Here is a 21,287-nt window from a genome sequence, read left to right on the forward strand (position 1 = left end):
CACACACACACACACACATCTGCCACGGGATCCTGCTGAGACTGAATTTCATTTAGCTATTCAAAGAAAAAAAACACATCAAGACCAGATTTTTCAGCTACAGTACATTTTCCAATTCTTGGACCTCAGACGACAATATATTATAGTAGTTGTATTTAAGGTGAAAATATTAACTCAAATAGAACCTTTTTTTTGTCAGGAAAAGGGACAGAGCTCACAGAGAGATCAAGAACATCTTCTTCAACGTGATTCAGAAGCGCAGGCAGTCTGGAGAGAAAGTGGACGACTTCCTACAGACACTCATCGATGCCACCTACAAGTAAGACAGCTTCAGTGTTGTTATCCAGGAACTGACAGCGCGGTTTCAGTTCTAACCTTACGCTGCTGGATCATGTTCAAATGGATCGTTACATACAGTCTCGAAAGACTTTTGACTGTTTTGTAAGATGCTGAATAAGATAATTTTTCATGTTTTAAAGGAGCTTGTGATCCTTAAAGGAACTGAAAACAATCACAGTAAAAGTCAATATACTGGACATCATGACAGGAACTGTAGTTAGTTTAATCCTTTATTTAAATCTATAAGCAAAGGTTGAACTGAGCTGAGAACTACTGTATCATATTTCTGACTCCGCTGTTAACTGCGTCGGATGTTAATTAGACGTGTAAAGGAACCATTTATATTGTCATTTTAACATTTAACATGTGATTATGGCTCTTTAACAAGTCCTAAATGACTCTGTTTCCTCTTCAGAAACGGACGACCCCTGAACGATAACGAGATCGCGGGGATGCTGATCGGCCTCCTGCTGGCGGGTCAGCACACGTCCTCCACCACCAGCGCCTGGATGGGTTTCTTCCTGGCCAGAGACAAAGCTCTGCAGCAGCGCTGCTACGCCGAGCAGAAGGCCGTGTGTGGAGAAGAGCTGCCTCCACTCGACTTCGATCAGGTGAGGATGGATTGTTTGATTATATTGGTCGTAATTATCACAATATACAACATTATCTACATTTCTACAATGGAATTAAAGCACACTACAGACATTAAAGCTTTCCAATAACAATAATAATGTGGAACATGAAAACAAAAACTACCTGTTTCAGCAAAATAATGCTCAGTAATTAAACTAGACACAGAAACAATATGGTATTTTTTCACTTGCAATTAATTAATGAAATAAGTCCCAAAGTCACAATTGTAACATTGACATGACAAACGCTAGTTGCTCCCCCTCCTGGTCGTAGAAATGTATGATAAGATAATATTTAAATGTGTCGTGTGCTTTAAATCAAGATACCGTTTACAGTTTACTGCAGTTATATTGATTGTAGTCAATAATCAAACTGCAATTGTCTATATATATTTATTACAGAATAAAATAGATCACATTTTCCTAAAATACCTGGTTTCACAACAGCTTTTCTAAGAAACTGCGATGCATGTTTCAATGTTTTTAGACATTTTCTTACAATGTGACAATTGCAAAAATGGTGGCTATTATTTTTATATAATTCATAGAAAATATTTATCCAGTTAGAATGAAATCACACTGTTTGGAGGGTAAATGTAAGATGTGTCTGTATCGTCTGCATCTTCACAACTAGAAACAAGGAAGAGAGAATACTTGTTGCGATCGTAACTTTCTGGAGAGACTGAATAGTCTTTAATTATTTCAGTACATGAAGAGGAAAGAGAGGAGAGGAGGTTATAAAGATATTTCAGGACACCTTTGAGTTACCTACTGTACGTTAGTACAGTGATATGTAGTAGTAGTGTGTTAAGATCAATTACAGACTTTAAATGTTTTCTACTGTTGGTGAAAGTAGTGGTTCCTTCCTAATATCCGGTCCTGGTTTCGTCCCCAGCTGAAAGATCTCGGTTTGTTGGAGCGCTGTTTGAAGGAGACCCTGCGTCTCCGCCCGCCCATCATGACCATGATGAGGATGGCTCGCTCCCCTCAGGTAAGAACACCTGGCTGCTCAACTACATTTGTTCCAGTTACAGGTCATATTCTACATAATACTTTATTTTTCAGTACAGTGTACAAACAGTTTTCTTTCTGCCTTATTCTCTCAGACTGCGGCAGGATACACCATCCCTGTGGGCCACCAGGTCTGCGTCTCCCCGACTGTCAACCACCGTCTGTACGACACCTGGGTGGAGAGGATGGAGTTCAACCCTGATCGCTACCTCAACGACAACCCCGCCGCAGGGGAGAAGTTCGCATATGTGCCGTTTGGAGCCGGTAAGAAACATCTATAATTTTGTAAACACAGTTTTCTTTTATGAAATCAGTTTAAAGTTCAATTCAGTTCCACACCTGTAAACAAATGATTTCTGCACAACACAGTTATTATGAGTGCAGTAATATAACACAAGTTGAATTTTTGTTTATTATTAAAGTTTCAGCAGTCTTTTTAAAATGTTATTATTATATGTAAATAATTAGCATGTTAAATGTAAATTAACAGTTAATTATGCAAAATTCATCAAACATGCATTCAAATCTTTTAAAATGTAAGTGCTTTCTCAACTTGTACTTCAGTGTGCAGAATCTTTACAGTATTAGCTGTAGCTTTAAAACACATTAAATTAAATTCTGTACAAAAACATGTTTACTTGCAATGTCAGCAGGGAACAGACGTCTAAACAAACAAATCCAAACTGTACCTTTACTCTCTGCTCTTCAGGCCGCCATCGCTGCATCGGGGAGAACTTCGCCTACGTCCAGATCAAAACCATCTGGTCCACTTTACTGCGCATGTACGACTTCGACCTGGTGGACGGATATTTCCCCACAATCAACTACACCACTATGATTCACACGCCTCACAACCCCGTCATCAGATTCAAGAGGAGGAAACAGTGAGAGACTGAAAACGGAGGAGGAAACAGTCAAACATCCCGAGTGTTTGAAGTGAAGCTTGAACTTCCTGGGACTTAAATTTAGGAAACTCTAGATGAATGCACTTTACTACATGTCCAACATTTTACTTTTTGTGCTTCTGTCAGTCCTTTTTTTCCCCCTGAATGTCAACATTATTACACAGATTTTTGAAACTTGAACACAGGTGCTGATATTCAGATACAGTGTGAATTATTCATAATAGAAATTGTCAGATATACAGTGCCTTGACGGTGGGACATATTGGTTGAGTGCTTCATTTATTCATTCTCTCTTTCTTTGGGGGCCTAGAAAATGTAATTCAGTGGGAAAACCAAGCAGAAGGTCTTAGTTCTTCTTCCAGATTTGGGCAGGAGGAGGGTTTTCTCAGCAGTCCTGCTTCACAAGACAGGCCTTTTGTACATTTAGATACATAGCAACCCCCGCCCCAAATAAAGCAATATTTTAAGTGATATTGCATTAAACACACTGATTAGGAACAAAAACAGCTCCTACTGTAAATAGCTGTAAGCCCTCTGCTGCACAGGGAGTCAGTGAAGCTGTTTGCGAGAGGCCAGAAAATCTTAAACACTAAGAAGGTCATGGCTGCAGATTCTGCAGTCTATCGTTGCACATTTGAGGAGATAAACAGAGTAAACTTTGAATTAAAAAGTGCCCTGTGCTAATTAGGAGCTGGACCTTGTTAAGTTAACGAGCACTGACTGATCTTTCACTGCTTAAGCTGTGTTGTTGTTAACCGTAATTCCTTCTTTCAATAAAGAAACTTAAAAAACACACTTCAGCTGTATTTAATGACTGTTTTCATACAGAAAACCTTCATTATCTTTGTACTAATGCCTGTTAACAGTGTGTAAAGATCACTTATCCTGTAAAAAGTAACTTCATCCCTCAAAGGTTTTTTGTTCCTTCGTACAAAAGAAGAAAAATACACAACTATTTCAAATAATGTAATCCTCTTTATTTCAGTTTTTGACAAAATACCCAGAAAATTCAAAGCTCCTACACTTTACAAAAATACGTTCTCTACAAATGTCCTCTGTAGTCTGTCTGGCCTAAACAAAACACAGTGTAGTGTAGAATATCCAGTAGCAGCCTCCTTAACAGTAAACCCAAACATTCTCTACATAACGCTCCACCCATACAACACAAACATATAAATTAATCACAAGGTCTTAAATTAGCATTAGACAAATATACATGATTGAAGTCCATCCACAACAAAGAGGCAGATTAAATTACAAACATAGCTGTTTTTCAAGTGCTGGCGACAAAAAAGCCTGAATACAACATGTCGTACACTAATAAAAAAATGTGTTTTGGTCCACATGGAAAGATACAGTCCACACCAGACTGATAGAAAACAGCAGAGCGCTCAGCACGAGAAAAGGCAACTGAGTTTCTTCAAGCCAAAGTTAACTCGACGGCATCTATCTTCTCAAGCCAAAGTGCAAGTGAGCATATGAAGAAGCACCTGCGGAGAAAATAAAGGTTTAGTCAATTTGTAAAAGACTTTTAAAAGAAATATTGATACGCTGATGAAGCAAACACATCCTGATTCAAGTTTTCCCCATCAGTTACAAACTGCAGTTTAGTGTAAAACAATATCTTGTGTCTATATAATAACTTGTATCCCTGTAACATCCAACATCACAGCCTTTTACGTTTATAACAGTGCTATCTAGGGGTTGAGGATTAAATACAAAAAACACCTTACAACTGGAAAAACTAATAATAAAACATTTAATATTTGAAAAAACACATTTAGCTTTCTCTTTAATGTCAATAAGTCAGATGGCTCAAGTATCAGATGATTTCCTGTTACACACCGCCACTATAAAAGCCAGTATACAGAATACAGTATTAACTAACTAGGAGTACAGAACTGGGCTGTACAGGTATGTGTTACCTGATGTCACACTACCCAGCCTCCTCTGCAGCGCCTCCAGTCTGGAGATGTAGTCAGTGAGCGCTCGGTCGGGGTCGTAGCTCTGCAGGTGGGAACAGGTGAGAGCTCCGTGGTCTCCAGCCATGTGAAACCTACACAACACACACACACAACAGACATCAACCTTTCACTTATATAACTGACACTGAAAAAAGATATACATCAACGTATACGATGATTATTTTTGACATTTTACAGACTAATCTAGATAAGCTACTAGGAAAAATGACTGTGACATTAATTGATAATAACAGTAACTATTAGTTGCCACGCTATTTCATGTTGCACCTGTGTTGTGTGGAGGAGACGCCCGATCTGGGAGATTCACGTCCACTTCGCCCTCTGCTGCTGGAGACTCCTCCTCCTCCTCCTCCTCCTACACTCCCTCTTTCTCTGTACATCTCCACGCTGCCCGGCTGAAGATAAGGCGAGTCTCGCACCTCTGTACCTGAGAGAGATGAATAAAGATCTACTGAGCATCACTTCTAACATGACATACGATAAACGTGATGATGTTACGTTTTGGTTACCTAATGTCTGTCCTCCTCCATTCTTGTTGACGCTGCAGGAGGTTATGGAGCTCATCCCCGTCGCCTTGTGCCAGCGCTTGACCAGGAAACGCATTCTGAACGGAAAATATGTATGTTTTAGTTTTGTAAAATAAAAATACATATACATATACATCTATTCCTAACGTGACGTTAGCAGAGCACCGGCTGCCTACCTTGACAGGGCAATAGAGACACGAACGGCCGAGCGGAAGCGCATCAGCCCCCGGCGGCGCTGGCTGTGGGAGTCCAGGTTGGAAAGCGACGGCCGGCCACCCATTCTTGAGAGGAGCGACAGCGTGGCTTCCTCACACTCCTGGAAGCCGCCCAGCAGTAACAGCAGGTACTTCTTCTGGTAGATCAGCGCTTTGCGGAAGCTTTCTGACCTCAAGTACTTCCCATATATCCTCTGGAGACAAAAGAAAGGAGTGAAATGATGAAGCCGTTCTTAACATTACAGTTAACTGACTACAAACTCCTCGGATACGAGTTGAATTAGTGTGTTTTTATCTGACCTTCAGTGTAGCATTGTCAGCCTCAGGTCCAGTTATCTCTCGCAGGGTTTCGGTCCTGATCTCCCCTCTGAGTCGGGCCACCTGGGCCTGGGCCAGATGTAAAGCCTTCTCCAGGCGGATCTTCTCTCTCGACCAAGCCTCACGCTCCTGGGAATGCAGCATTCCTGACGAGTCCACATTCGACACTCCTCTCCTGCTGCTGAACTGTGGGAGGAAATAAAATCAGGGAATTTAGTGAAAGTCTTCAGCATGCAAGCTAAAAAACAAAGAAAACAAAACCTCTATGATCTCTGGTACACAGTTACATTGACTGGTTTCCTGTTGTGTACTCACACTGTCACCAGATCCCAGTCCAGCCTGCCGGTAGCGTCGGAGCTCGTCCTCCAAGCGGAGCGTGTGGTTCCTCAGATCGTTCTTCTCTTCAGTCAGACGGCTGACAAAACCTGTCAGCTCGGCATTCTGCCTCAGCAGCCGCTCCGTCAGGGAGTTGGAGGAGCTGGAGGAGCCTCCTGCCAGCAGGGAAACACTCTGCGGGAAACACACAATCACAGCAGTCACAACCATGTGTGGTTCATATGAGGAGCTCACCAGAGAACAGACGTACGGACAAATAAACAAACTGTTGATTTGAGCTCATCAGAAGTAGAGTATGTAGAAGTTAAACCATAAAGGAAACATTGTCTGACCTCGGGGACGGAGGGTAGACCTGGGGATTGCTGCAGCATAGTGATGACCTCATCAACATTGGACTGCACCCAGGATAACTCTTCAGTGTCGACCTCTGCAGTCAGCCTGTACTCAACATGTACAGATAAACAATCAGTTCATTCCCATGAGGCTACATTCTGCAGTCACATGATCTGATTGTAGCCGCTGTGATTACCTCCCAGTAGTCTTGCTCGCCATGCCACGGATCTTCGAGGACACGAGGTGGAGTTTGCCCAGGATCTTGTCGACTGTGCGCCAAGGACCTTGGTGCGGTCCGCTGGTGCGGCTGGTTGGTGAGACCTCCTGGTGGGGAGACGTGCTGTAGCTCGCTGACTGACCATTTCCACTCTTCTGCTGGAACACCCAGTCTTTGGTGCGGTCGGTGGACTCACCGTGCCAGACCGCCTTCTGTTAACATAATAACGACAGAGCACAACAAAGCACCATTAAAGAATGACTAAAAAAGGATTTAGTGTAGTGTTTGTTCCTGGTTGTTGATACTCACAGTTTGGCCATCAGCCTGCAGAGGTCCGCTCCCCTCCTTCCCTCCTCTCTGCCCTCCTAACTGGTTCAGCCTCTCCTCCAGTCTCTCTTTCTCTTCTTCTAGACTCTTCCTCCTCTCCATCTCTCTCTCCAGCTGCTCCCGGGCCTCGGACATTTGTGTTTCGAGTCTCTCGAGCTGGGCCCGAGCCTCCAGCAGCGCCTCCTTATCCCGTCTCGACCTCTGACTCGCTAAATTCAGCTCCTCCTCTTTTCGTACCACCTCCAACTTCTGGGCCTCCAGCTGACTGAGGAGATGCACCACCTGGAGAAGAGAGATGAGGACAAATACAGACTTTAAGATAAAAATGATTTTACTCATGTGCATAGATGTTAGCTTTAGCTTTGAGGAGTTTAAGTAGTAAGAAGGTAAAATAATAATACCTGTGCATGTTTGTCATCCATGTCGCTCTGCAGTCTTTCTAGCAGACTCCCATCCTCCTCCGGCCCCCTCCTATCGCCTTCAACCCGCTGCTCATTGGAGGTACCGCTGTCTGAGGAGACGGCGCCGGTCCGGAGCTCCCTCTCTCTCCCCAGTGCGGTGCTCATTTCCTGCGTCTTGGCTCGCTCTGTCTCAAGCTGGACCTGGAGCTCCTGGAGGCGGCTGTGGAAGCTCAAGCGGTCCTGTTCAGACTGCTGGGAGAGCTGAGAGGAGGCCTGGCGCTCCTGATCCAGGGTCAGGGTCAGCTGGGCCACACGGCTCTTCTGCTCCTCCAGAGTGAGGTTCAGGTCCTTAGAGGAAAATGGAAATACTTACTTTTATGACTTATATTATATTTTACCTCCTTAGTAATACGAATCATGGATCATGATACTAAATATTACATTACTTATTTTAAATTACATTTCGGTGATCTCGTTGTTTAAAGTTTGTAGTATTTTGATGTGTTATATGTTTTTAATGTTTTTTATATATTAGAGAGATTCTTCCATGTTCCACTAGATGGAGTTCATGTACATACCATAGTATAAGATACTATACAGTATGATATAAGAAAGGGAATGACATGGTAAAATATCACTAGCAGAAGTAAAAAAGTGAATTATAGTTCTATATACCTTGTTAATTACTGCATTCACTGGCTATCTGAAGCTATTGAAGACCCCCAATCAATAATTAGGCTTTTAAATTTACATTAAAGAACCTAATTACTTAGAAAGGCTCTTACCTCCAGTTCTTCTTGTTTACTCTCCTCGTCCCTCCCTATTCGACACTTCTCCTTCTCCATGGTCCACTGAAGATCTCTGCTTCTCTTCCTCTCCTCTGTCAGCTGGTCGTTCAGTGCGTCCACCTCAGCAGCCTTCTGCGATACCTCTGCCCTGTTGACAGAGATAATATGGAGACAATGGTCATATTAAGTATAATCTCCTTTCTCTCCTCATATTTAGTTTCTATACGCAACCTGAAATATTGTATCTAGTTGTAAATAGTATTTTGAACAAAGCATTTAAAACACATCAAGTCTCTAATCACTACAATACCTGTTATAGAACATCTGTCTGAAGTAGTTTTACTGTAGTAGTTACTGAAGTGTATCCAGGTGTGTTGGATACACGTCTGTGAACAAACATCGTGTCTAACCTGAGTGTGTCCAGCTCTTTGAGGTGTTTGTGCTGAGCCTTGAGCGTCGTCTCCAGCTCCAGTTTGGTCTGGGACAGTTCGCCCTTCAGCTCCTCCACCAGCAGCCTGTCGGCCTCCGCTGCTCCATCAGCTCCTCCTCCCTCCCTCTGCTCCTTCATACTACATTCACTGCCCAGCAACACAGCAGGCTGGGCACCTGAAAGACAACGATCATAAAACATCAATATCAGGACGTCTTCCCACTTGGATATGACAATGTGTGAGCAGCAGAGTGAGAGAAAGTTTCACGGGAATTTTTATTTTAACTGGTTCACCTTGATGAAGTTGCTCTAGTTGACCACGAAGCTGATGGATCTCAGAGATGAGACTGGACCTGTCCACAGCGTGGAGCGAACCCATCGCCTCTCTGTGGTGGGAGTCCTGCATCGGGATCACAAAAACAACATCTGTTTGGTTTCTGACCAGCACAAATCATTATCAAAGAAGAGCAAAGACAAGAGAAGGTTGTTTCTGTCCAATAATGTACAGATTTTTGTCATCTCTTGAGTAAAAGCTAGACACTAAAATAATGTAATTATCAATCACTGAGTAGGGTTAATGACAAGAGTAACTCTTTATTCCTAAACAGAGCTCAACCACAAGTTTGCCTTTGGAATAGTTTACCTCTTATTATTAAATTTACATTTTTGTAAATTCTTCTTCTTGTTTGTTACTATCCTGCTTTTGTTTTAAAAATTACTATATAAATAAATCTTGACTCACTTTTAGAGGAGGAAACTGACTGGATTTTAACAATACTAAATACTAAATTGTTCAGGTGAAACCTTTCATAAATTACTACAGTCAAATGTATTTTTCTTACAGCAACTGTACATTTAAATTGGCCTTTCCACTCACTTCAGGTGTACACAAACAAACACTAAGAAGTAATCTTAATTTGGAGTTAATTCAGAGCCAGATTACAGACTCAGTTGTTATTTCTGACCTGTTCAGCCAGTCTGCGCTCCAGCTGATTGAGGTGGATGATGGCATCGCTGGTGTCCAACAGATCCAACTGGCTGTAGAGTGCGCTCTTCAGCACGCTGCGCTCCCTCATAAACACCTGCCGCACTGCATCCAGGAGCTCCGCACGCCAATCCACGCTGCCTGCCGTCTACAGCAAGTCAGAGACACACAGATGAAGACACAAAACTTACAGTGGAGGACATTTAAATCTTCTTGCTTTGTGAAGTGAGGTTTCTGACTGACTGAGCTCTGTCAAACAGTTAGTAGTGTTATGTCCCTGTACCTGTGTTTCTCTGTGTGTCTGCATCTGGGTGATGAGACCTTTGAGAGACTCCACAGTTGCCAGTAAGGCGTCTCTTTCCTTCACCCAGCCTGGGACGTTGAACGGGCTGCTCGCCTCGCCTTCAGAGAGAGGGAGCTCTGACAGAGAGAGCACCTGCATGCCCTCCTGATGAACCTCACGGAGCAACGTCTAAACAGACAAACACCACACAGAAGTGTTGTTGGGTTTACCATCTTCTATATAATGCTTATAGATACAGCATGCAAGCACAGAAACAAAACATCATTTATCTTAAGATCACATGTGGTAACCCTGCACCTCACACAGCTCGTCAATATATTGTGTCTCAACTAATTTTAATACATTTGTATATATCGACATTTTATTAGCTCGAGGACAACGTTTATAATAAGTTGTACCTTGATCCGATCGGGCAGTGGATCATCAGTCTCTCTCCTGGCGCCCTCTGGAGTGGTCCTGTACTCCTGCTGCAAGTTTGGGAGGTCAAATCCAGTCCGCTGGCTGTAGTCTGAGCTGCTGTCTGCAAGAGGACAAATACAAAAGTATATACTTCAAAAAACTGGTTCAGGTAATTTCAAGTCTGTCTTGAAAGGACCAGTGTGTATGATTCAGTGACATCTAGCGGTGAAGTTGCTGCAACCAACTGAATACTGCTCGCCTTCCAAGCAAGAGCCAGTGTTTGGTTCGTCTGTTGTGAGCTACTGCAACAACATGGTGAACTCGACATGGTAGAAGAGCTGCCTCTGTAGATAAAAACAGCTCATTCTGAGGTGATGAAAACAAAACCATTCTTATTTTCAGGAGATTATACACTAATGAAAACATATTCATGGTTTTATATTCTATTTCTGCCAATAGAGCCTCCTAAATGTCACACAGTGGACTTTTAAATACAATACTGATGTGCCTGTGTGTGTCTTGGTTGCTGTAACAACTACATAAACTGAAGGGTCAGCGTATCCCCTGCTTTCACACAGCAGCATCACAGCATGACAATGATTACCGATGCTAAAGAAAATTAACATTAGCTGTCATGACAAACTATTTTAAGCTTTGGAAAGTGTTTTGTGTGGAGCAAAAAAAAACTGAATCCCCTTGAGCTCTATTGCCACATAAAGTAGAAATACACTGAGGCAGAATAGCTGAGCAGACTACCCTCTCAGGACTGTGTTGTTTATAACTCTCAGGTTATTTCTGTAAACTGTTTGTTTCAGCAAAACCTAGAAAAGCACAAGAGGAATACTGGAGAAAAACATTTAATCATTGTCCTTATGTGTGATTGTGCTGCATCTTTGTGTTGTATCGTACCACTTGTGTAGCCATCTTTGAACTGCGATGCAGGACGGTCTTGTCTTGAGGAAGGAGCCTAGAAAAGATCGAACACGATTCAGATCCTTCTTCTACTGTATTGATCAAAATGATAATACAACGGTAATAATCTTTGCACATCATCAGTGTGTAACACCTTCAAACATTAAACTACTGAACATTTCATGAAAAAGCTGATTAATCGATTAGTCATTCCACATTGATATTGATTGATAAAGTCATTTATCAAGTAAATGTGATAAACATTTCCTGCTTTCAGCTTTTAAAATGAGGATTTGCTACTTTCCTCTTTTTTCTATCATTGTATATTAAATATTTTTGGATTTTGTTTGGACAAAATTAGCAATTTAAGATTTGATTTTGGGAACTCTTCTTGAATTAGACTAATTAGACAGATTGATAATGAAACTAATCCCTAGTTGCAGCCCTAAATGCAGACCTGATTTCTGATTCCCACAGCATCTGATACATGTTTTTATCAACCATCATGTATATCACTATCTGAGAGATGTATTTTTACATTTCTAGCCATGTGACCTCTAATTCTTCAATATGTTCAGTTTTAGACAAAACTAATCAGCATTGATCAAATTTTCAACCTTAATAATACATACCATTTGGTACAAGTAAATTCGGTGGAACAGTGCAATTTTCCTACCCTACATCATGCGTAGCAGGCACGCTTTCCAATGATGGCCTTGAGGGTCTTGCACTCATCTTCCAGAACCTGCGTGTCCCTACGAAGGCTCTCGCTCTCTGAAATATGCCGAGCCTCCATGTCCAGGATCTCCGCTGCGTGGAGCTCCTGCATTTGTACAATCTTCTCCTGGAACTCTCCGATCACCTCCTCCATCTCCTCTTTGGTTGGAGACTCGCTTTCTGGACCGAGGTCGGACATTTGGAGAGGTTCGGTCTGCGCGAACGCGTCCGTCACAGCCGGGTGTTGCTGCTCTGAGCCGCTGTTTAGCCGAGCGCTGTGAGACCTGTTGGAGGACTGGCTGGAAGGGGCGGAGTTTTTCCTGGAGAGAGATGGTTTATCTTTGGCACTGCTTCCCTTGCCAGCCGGCTGTTTGCCTCCTTTCCTTTTAGGTTGGGTGGTGGACGAGGAAGAGGCAGAGGAGAGGGGCTGAGGAGACGGAGAGGGAGAGGGGGAGGGAGAAGGAGATGGAGGACTGGAATCAGCGGTCTTCATCAAAGCTGTCCGTACCTCCTGGAGCTCCTCTCTGAGCTTAGAAATGGAAACTTCACGGACTTGGAGGTCCTCCTGTAGTTTCTCATTGTGTTGCCTGTAGCTGTTCAGTTCTTCTTTGGTGGTATCCACATTCTGTCTCACCTCCTGGAGCTCCTCTTTGAGTTTAGAAATGGAAACTTCACGGACTTGAAGGTCCTCCTGAAGTTTCTCATTATGCTGCCTGTAGCCGTTGAGTTCTTCTTTGGTGGAAGCCGCATCGTTCCTCACCCCCTGAAGCTCCTGCTGAAGCTCGGACAAGCCGGCTTTGTCTTCTTCTGCTTTTACCTTGAGGATGATTGGGCAGGTGGTCAGATACTATACACACATCCAGGTAGCATCAATTAAAGACACTTTCATAAAAACCAACAAATGATCAGTTTTAGAGACATATAAATGTACTGATATTACTCAACAGCATATTTCAGTTAAAATATTTCTGACTTACTTGGAAAAGTTCTCCTTTAAGGTGAGCAATGGTCATTTCCCGCTCCTTTAAAAACACAATTGCATGTAAATAAAATGTGAATAAGTACAAAATTACATAAATATACATAGTGAACTAACATTTAACCTCGATATACATACAGATACGATATTTTGATAGAAAAGGGGTAAAAACATAAAGAAATATATGTTTCTACAGATGAATTTCACTGAACTCAGAATATTATTATTAAGATTTTAAACTGGCTCTGTACCTGCAGCAGCTGCTGTAGCTTCTCCAAGCTCTCCCTGCAGCTGTTCAGCTCCTCTTTGGTGGCAGCTGCATCATTCTGAGCCTCCATTAATTCCTCTTGGAGCTCAGACACCTTCGTCTCCTCGCTGGCTACAGACGACACCTAAAGTGACACAATTTAAAACATTAGCCAAAGGAAGATTTAGTTTAGTGTATAGACAATCTGAACAACGCAGGATCAAATATTTGTTCCAACCTTTTGAAGTTGATCCTGTAGTCTCTCTATTGTGACCACTTTTTCCTAGAAAGAAAAGCACATGTTCGTCATTCTCACCAAACAAGAGAAATACTCTCTGAAGTATGAACGCTAAGAGGCAGTCACATACTTGGAGCTCTTCCTGAAGTCTGCTGCAGCTCTCCTTGTAGCTGTCCAACTGCTCTTTGGTGGCCGCGGCCTCGTCTCTGACCTCCTGCAACTCCTGAAGAACCTCTGACACAGACGGCTGGTCGTCAGCAGAGGAGGCCTGATAAATAGATTAAAAGATTACAAAGAACTGCCTACGACTTGATTACAATGTCTTTGCTGGGTTTTCACTGGTTAACCATTAATAAGGGTGCTGAGAAAGTTAAAAAAAAACGGCTCCAATATATGTTCCATTCAGTACAATAGTGTACAAGTGTAAATAGCGGCTTATATTTGTATTATATTTGTTGAGTCAAATGATTATATCACTAATATTATCATTTTTCCACAATAAAGACATTTCATATGTATGAGAGCTAAATTAAAATATGTCATTTTCATCGTGTTTTATTTATATTACAGAAAAAAAATGTCCTTAATGTCTGCCTTAGTGAAACTTGCAAATGTCACCTTTTCTTAGAGATTCTGTTATTTGTCTCCTTATATATTCTCATAAATAATAAGCTAAGATACCAAGATTGGAAATGTTTGTCTGTGCTCTTTACAGGCTTGTTAAGAGTTATATGAGAAGAACAATACCACTCTCATGTCTGTGCAGTAAACATGAAGCTACAACCAGCAGCCGGTTAGCTTAGCTTAGCATAAAGGCTGGAAACAGCTGGCCGGGTTTTGTCCAAAGGCAACAAAATCTGCCTACCTAAAAACATGAAATTGCGGTTCTACGAGGGGTTGTCACAACACCCTTTTCACTTATGGGACCAACTCTTACCCCCACAGCTGGTGATGTCCTTTGGTGCGGTCTGGTCTTCATCTGACTGAGCAGATCCATGAGCACAGACAGCCTCCTCTCGTACTCCAGCACCTCTTCCTCAGAGCTGGAGAGCAGCTGCTTCTGGAGCTCCTGGTCTTTCTGCATCCCGCTGAGTCCCACCTCCAGCTCCCGAAGCCTCTGGGTCAGATGGACCACCTTCCCTGTGGGAACTTGTCTCGCTTGACTAATTCCACTGAAGTCCATTCTGGGAATACCAAAGTCACCAAAGTCATAGACATTTGGTTCCACGTCTGGCTCCACATGTGGCTCGGCATGTCTCTGCTGGTCCTGGTCTTCTTTGGACTTCCCTTGTGACTTCTGTTGCTGGAAGGCCTCCAGTGTGGCCTGGCTGACGAGCGCTGCAGCCACTTTCTCACTCAGATTTTTCTCCAGTTTAGAGACCTTCTGTTGGAGACTCTCCGCCTCGCTTTGTGTTTGCTCCACAAGGAGGCGACAGCGGCTAAGCTCGCAGTCCTTTTCGTTGACCACGTCCTCAAGCTCCCGGATGCGGAGGTCCAGCTCTTCCACTCTGGATGTTGCACTCTGCTCTAAAGCTTGTACTTGAGCCTGCATGACTACAAGGCCTGCAGTTTTCTCTCTGAGAGCTTCTTCCAGTTCTGCCTCTGAGTTGTCCAGTTTTTCTGTTTCGGCTAAAGCCACAGCGTTCTCTTTCAAGCGCAGATATATCTCCAGCAGCTTAGTGTGCTCTGTTTTGAGCGTATCGAGCTCTTTGGTGGCCATGTCCATTCTCTGCTTCATTTCATCATATTCCTCTTTACTTGGCCCCCATTCACCACTCTCTAACTCAGTCTTTATGTCCTCGTCTTCCTCTGAAGCCTGCTTCTGTTCGATATTGGCCAGTTCCTGCTGAAGTTTGTCTATGACTGCATTCAGTTGGTCAAGTTCCTCCTCATTATTCCTCTTCAAGCGTTCTTGTTCGCTCCGAAGGCACTCCACCTGGGACTCCAGGTCTTTAATCAGTTCATCCCGTTCATCAATTTCCTTAAGAGAAACACACAAACATTATCAAAACCATAAAAATATCAGATTTGATGGGTGTCCATTGCAATCCCGCTATTTGGATAAACCTCTGAGTCCCTGCTTTGCTTCGAGCGATTTTTTGAGTCCAAGAAAATGTAGTTTTCATTGACTTTTGTATTAAAAATGATTGATATGTAAAAACTCTTTAGAGACTCAGAGGTTTAATAAGCCACCTCACATGAGCAAATGATCACCTCACAACAGACGATGGTACTGTGGAACTACTTACCGAGACAAAACAAGCAAAAAACAACCCCAAAAAAAAAACCAACCAAAAAAAACTAATGAAGGTAACAAAGATGAAAACGTACATGAAACCAGAAGACACACAAAGTGATGCACTACCACGAAGCTATGCGTATTCGAAATAGACTTATTCTATTTCGTATATGCATATTGCGTTACCTTGTTATCAGAGGCTGTTTCCATGTGTTGGAGCTTAGTGATCTGTTCATTAAGAAGTGCTATTTCCCTGTCCTTCTCCTCCATCACCTTCAAAAGTCAGAGATTATAATGTGATGGCTATTAATGAACACGTCACGCGAAAGTCCACTCAGTGTCAGCCCTGTGGCAGACAACTGAAAGCACACTGATTGAGTCAAAGAAGAAATGTGCCGGCAGCGGCGGTGAGTCTTGCATGTCAGAATAATGGGCAAAAAAAAAAACCTAAAATGTGCAACATTTGGCAAAATAGAGAAAATATCTAATCCAAAGTGGTTTTGCACTTTATGAGCAGAAATATAAATGTTTTATGGACTGTAGTATATGCATTATGTAGTTGTTTCTTTACAACTGATGGAAGCAGCTTTCCATTGTGTAAATATGCCCGACCTTTGTTGTATTTTTGCAGTTAAAGTAGAAGCTTATCTGGCAATGTCACACGTATTACATTAGCCAACAGTTTTAAAGTCAGCAGCAACCACTGGTTTATCTCTTTAGTACAACATTTTGCAAGAAAATAACATAATCGTACAATAACTGAGAATACAAGTGTAAGGTAAAACATTGTTTAGCACAATATGTAGCCAGCGTCTGTCTTCACAATCTTAAGTACAGATACTCATAATAAGATAAATGTTTTTTTTAACGGTACAGTGAAATGTTGTTTACCTGGAGAATGCTATCCCTTGTTTCTAGGTATTGCTGCTGGCTGCTGATCTCCTTCCTCTGGATCTCCAGCTGCATGTGAAGCTGCTGTACCTCCTCACTCTTGTTCTCCAGCTCCTCTCTAAACTGCTCCAGCTGCTCTTCCAGGTTACAGATCTGAGGTGACAGATGTAAACATGAGAAACACCTTAGAGGAGACAGCACAAGACTGTGTCGGCTATCCAGTACATCTCACTCATACGACTTGAAATCGAGCAACTCGTATTTTACTATTCCTGTAAATAAACAAAAAATGCAAAGTAGTTTTTCCGTGCAGGATGAAGACGCGTTGAAAAACACTGATGTAACACGTGCACGCTGACAACAAACCACAGACTTATTCAAACAGACATTTCATTCCCAGTTGGGTCTTCATCAGATTGAAATATTGTCCATTTAAATAAAAGCGTGATTTAAAGTGGACGTGCATCTTTTCATCAAAGCTTTGGAAAACCTCTAAAGCACAAACTGAGCAGCACACTACCTCTTTCTCTTTCCGCTCCAGAGCTTCTCTCTCCGTCTGCAACTGAGACTCCAGCGTGGAGTGTTTTGCCTCTGTGATGGGTGCATGCTGCTTCTTTTGTTCAACCTGCGACACACACAACAAAGAACGAAGAAACTATTTAGCACGGCAGTTATTGACAACATGCGTAGGAAGGCGCGTGGGAGCAAACTCTTGTGATCAAACTGATTTTTTCAAGGATGCAAGCTACTCATCCACATTGTCCATATTGAATCCTTAAATGTTCAATAGGTGAGCCATTTGTCAGCTAAGCAGCAGTGCAGCAGATATGAGCATTTCCTCCACTGCTCTTTTTGTTCACTCACCACGGCCCTCCATGAACACTGGGGGGCAATCTTGACAGTTGCTAGCCATAGCTCAGTGTCATCACCAACAGCAAACTGCCGGGGATGCTGAAGTAGACCCACCCACACATTGTTCTCCCTCTCTGTGCATCCCAGCCCTCCTGCCGTTCCTCCTCTAGCTGTCACCTCATCTACATCCTCTCACACACACCCTCCTGTCCTGCCATGCTCCACGTCTATTGTTCAGACTGCTTTTTCTCTCTCTCACCGTCTCTGACGCGGTTTCCTGCACATCCTTCATCTCCCTCCTCCCCCCTCACTCTCCTCCCCCCCTCCCCCGTCCTGTCCTAAGACCTTTCTCCAGGGACTGAGCCTGCCAGCAGGGCCTGCTCCAGCTCGGGATGCGGCTCTCGCAGCTTGGTCAATCTCTTGTTGCGCTCTCCCAACTCACGATGCGAAGCTGGCCTCTGAGGCGGCTCGAGCACGCAGCTTCACTGGCACAATCCGCCTTCTCCTTCCCAGCTGGGAAGGTTCAGCTTGGCTCCACCTGGTACGTGAGTCACGAGAGAGAAGAGCAAACGAGGGGAACGCGAGAGAGAGAGACGAGACACGAGAGAGAGAGAGAGAGAGAGAGAGGATCGTTTAAAGAGATTCGCTCTCAGACACCACTCGCTACAGCATAGCTGGTACATGTACAGCTTGCTGGGAGGTCAGCTGATCCACCTGAGAAAGGAGGGGGCCGAGAGTAAAAAGAGGTGCAGGGACAGAGGGGACAGAGAGATTTCATTCAGGGTGACACAAATCACAGAGCAGTACATTCACCAGGAGGGCCGCTGGTAGGTAACTGATCCATCTGTGAGACGGGAAAACATCAGCAGATCAATGAAGGGGAGGAAGAAGAGTCCACAGGAGCGAGGTTTGTTTTGGATTATCTCAAAACTGGGGAAGAAATGTATATCTAAACAGTCAGCTGTTCTCCTGCTTCATTAAACAAGAAAATTATGTATGTGAATGGCTGACTTTCATTTATCCTTTTACTCAAAAAATGCATTTTTAAGGATTCTTTGTCACAGAAAACTGAGTTTCTAATCAAAACAAAATGACACAGTAGTAAGGCAGATGACATACACCCCCTCACTGGCAGCCCTTCATTAAATATTAATGTGACTAGATGGACTCTTCATCAGAGTACTTCGGCTGTGAAATCTATTCACAGATGGAATTACAGTGAACTTTAGGGCATCTTTTTATCCAATTTCTTGCTTGACATTCAGGAAAAACTTGGCTAGAGACATGCCTGTTTGTCATTTTCCTCCAAAACATTAATGAGGCAAACAAACTAAATTAACTTAATTAAATTAACCGTTAAATGCTTAGTTTTACACACTTAAATCTGTTAATACTTTTTTCTTACACACATTCATATTGTAAGAATGTGCTTAGCCTCACAAAAATATTAACTAATTATTATAACTAAGTTTGCAAAATGTGAAACGTGGGTTTGGTATCAAAAGACACTCCTTTTTTTTGTTAACTGTTTTGCTGTTGAGTTTTAAACTGGGACATTGAAGGGAGAGACAAGAGGAAGGACAATGTGTTGAATTTCGCTTCCAGACATATACAACAGAGAGGGATCAAACAGGAGAAAGGACAAGAGAGACGGACAGGCCATTAATTGCTACAGGGTTGGGCGGGATCACTAAAATGCACTAAACGCTCTTTGGGGGAGATTTGATTCTACATGTAGCTAGAAGCAATACCTTAAAGGTTACTCCATCCACCTGTAATAGCCACGGGAGAAAGAAGGCATAAAGGATCAGAGGATGGAGAGTTCAAGGGCAAGAAGGGGAAGAAAAAGCACTTAGTGATAAAAATTAGTCTCTGGAAATTATAGAAATCGTCATGGCTATCTTTGGGGTATCTGAAATAAACAAGAAACCACAGAACTAATATCTAACTACAGTATAACATAAATCAAAGCTGGAATCACAGATTATATTATTCAAGTCTTTATCTAATTTAGGAGGAAACATGGTTTGCTCTGGTCAGAACAACAAGCAGCCGAGGCGAATCGAGGACAATATGATACCACTGAGCATTAAACTCATCTTTCCCCGGAGGGAATAAGAGACTTATCTTGTTTCAGATTGGGCAAGTGAAATGCACTAAGGCCCCACAAACCATTGAATTTAACTGTTAAATGTCTTTATTATAAACAAAATGACTTCACAATGAACAGAGTGGGCTGCTTTACTGGAAAATTACTTTGTTGTATAAAAAGATTTAATCGATTGGTTGGAGGACATAATTAGTGCTTCAAATGTGCTGCAATACAAGGACAACAGTGTTGATTAAAATTACATTTCTCCTCGCCTAGAGTGAACTAGAGGCTTGTGAGTGGATAGAAAATGACAGTTAGTGACTTGGGGGGCAGTGAAAGAAGATGTTAACACAACATGGATTTAATATAACTTTAAAAAGTTGATCTGGCAAATATGATTGCAGACAGTAGCACATTCACACATCCAGCAGATGCAGACCAACATTAGCGTTCATTTAAAGAAGTGGAAATATTTGGCTGTTTAGCTGCTAAAATGCTCCATTACGTTCACCAGCTAGTTGCTAACAATCTGTCTGCTGTTCGGTGCTGCGGGGTAGCGTACAGTAGGTTTATCTGGGCTTTTAAGAGTCTGGAAACAAGGCTGATGAGAACAGAGAGTGAACCAAAGTTGTGGGCTGTAAATCCAAAACAAAGAGCTGAATTATTAAAACAACTCTGAGCTGAGGAGAACCGCAGAGTGAGAGGGTAATAATTCTCTATGGGTTCGTCACTATAAGCGACACCTTTCACATTTTCCATCATCAGCTGATCCCTTATTGATATAAAAAAATACCGTTTAGTGCAACTTTAAGCGAAATGTATTTAGCCCGTAAACAGACAGCAGTTAGTGCTCAGCAATCAGTCTTGACGTGAAATGATGCCGCACCAGAACAGTGATTAACATTAGCTAATCTTATGGAGACCTCATTCCTACGGTATTGTGTATTTGAGTGTTCATGCAAATGAAACCCACTATTACACAACTTACAAAAGATCACAAGGACGAACATTAATCCCACTCTCACCCTTTAGTCTGTATAACACTCTCATTATTTGGTGTCATTTTCGAGGCAGCACAGGTAATTCTACCAGCTCTATTGTTCTGCTGTGTGACTCTCAGTTCAGTGTTCATAGTCACAACAGTGTTTTGTTCAGAAAATAAGCATCTCTTTTAACTCCAGGGAACTTAGCTTTCTCCTGTTACCTCTTGGTTTCTTTGCTCAGAGCCAGCCTGGAGCTTCTGTGGATTCTTCAGCTGTTGTTCCAGTTTCTGGATCTCCTGCTGGAAGAAATCTCTCTCGTGTTCTCGATCCACAGCTTGTTCCTGGACGCAAAGATAAAGACAAGTTGCAGAGAGATACACAAATACAGAAGGTAATGTGAAAATATTAAATCAGATCTTCAGTTGAGTGGACTTAATTGCTTTATTTGCAAAGAGATCAACATTGTTTAATTATCAGAGGCAAATTTCTATGTATTCAACTTTCCTTTCCTTACAGTTTATTATCTAGATAATGCTGTGTAATGCTGTCACTCCATTCATGTAAATACATGAATGGAGTGACACATGTAGATTCCAGCATAATGTTTATGACAAAGGTCCATTGGCTCCACTTATGTAAGACAAATTATGTTCTTCCACTAAAACCTTGGATTTAGATGATCAGA

The 21,287-nt window shown here is 42.4% G+C and overlaps 2 protein-coding genes across 2 annotated transcripts in view; one reads left to right on the forward strand and one right to left on the reverse strand.

Annotated features, from left to right (window-relative positions):
- Positions 1–3,648, forward strand: part of LOC118342760 (lanosterol 14-alpha demethylase) — a 6,092-nt gene extending 2,444 nt beyond the window's left edge. Inside the window, exons 6-10 of the mRNA XM_035681409.1 lie at positions 200–319; positions 755–950; positions 1,867–1,962; positions 2,078–2,246; positions 2,692–3,648. Of these exons, the coding sequence (XP_035537302.1) occupies positions 200–319; positions 755–950; positions 1,867–1,962; positions 2,078–2,246; positions 2,692–2,870 (760 nt within the window). The 3' untranslated portion in view covers positions 2,871–3,648. The remainder of the gene's footprint in view (positions 1–199; positions 320–754; positions 951–1,866; positions 1,963–2,077; positions 2,247–2,691) is intronic.
- Positions 3,649–3,847: 199 nt separating this feature from the next.
- Positions 3,848–21,287, reverse strand: part of akap9 (A kinase (PRKA) anchor protein 9) — a 70,115-nt gene continuing 52,675 nt past the window's right edge. The window contains 31 exon segments of the mRNA XM_035680794.1: positions 3,848–4,377; positions 4,813–4,943; positions 5,140–5,299; positions 5,382–5,476; positions 5,576–5,808; positions 5,915–6,118; positions 6,248–6,442; positions 6,601–6,706; positions 6,798–7,030; positions 7,128–7,427; positions 7,547–7,894; positions 8,332–8,482; positions 8,745–8,940; positions 9,059–9,164; positions 9,730–9,897; positions 10,033–10,221; positions 10,452–10,573; positions 11,362–11,419; positions 12,053–12,898; positions 13,059–13,103; positions 13,312–13,452; positions 13,546–13,590; positions 13,676–13,813; positions 14,483–15,526; positions 15,971–16,057; positions 16,676–16,828; positions 17,196–17,330; positions 17,887–17,970; positions 17,973–18,032; positions 18,215–18,241; positions 20,824–20,943. Coding sequence (XP_035536687.1) covers positions 4,334–4,377; positions 4,813–4,943; positions 5,140–5,299; positions 5,382–5,476; positions 5,576–5,808; positions 5,915–6,118; positions 6,248–6,442; positions 6,601–6,706; positions 6,798–7,030; positions 7,128–7,427; positions 7,547–7,894; positions 8,332–8,482; positions 8,745–8,940; positions 9,059–9,164; positions 9,730–9,897; positions 10,033–10,221; positions 10,452–10,573; positions 11,362–11,419; positions 12,053–12,898; positions 13,059–13,103; positions 13,312–13,452; positions 13,546–13,590; positions 13,676–13,813; positions 14,483–15,526; positions 15,971–16,057; positions 16,676–16,828; positions 17,196–17,330; positions 17,887–17,970; positions 17,973–18,032; positions 18,215–18,241; positions 20,824–20,943 — 5,964 coding nt within the window. The 3' untranslated portion in view covers positions 3,848–4,333.

This window comes from Morone saxatilis, unplaced genomic scaffold (assembly GCF_004916995.1).
Source record: "Morone saxatilis isolate NCDOM2014 unplaced genomic scaffold, NCSU_SB_2.0 Contig9, whole genome shotgun sequence".
NCBI lineage: Eukaryota > Metazoa > Chordata > Actinopteri > Moronidae > Morone > Morone saxatilis.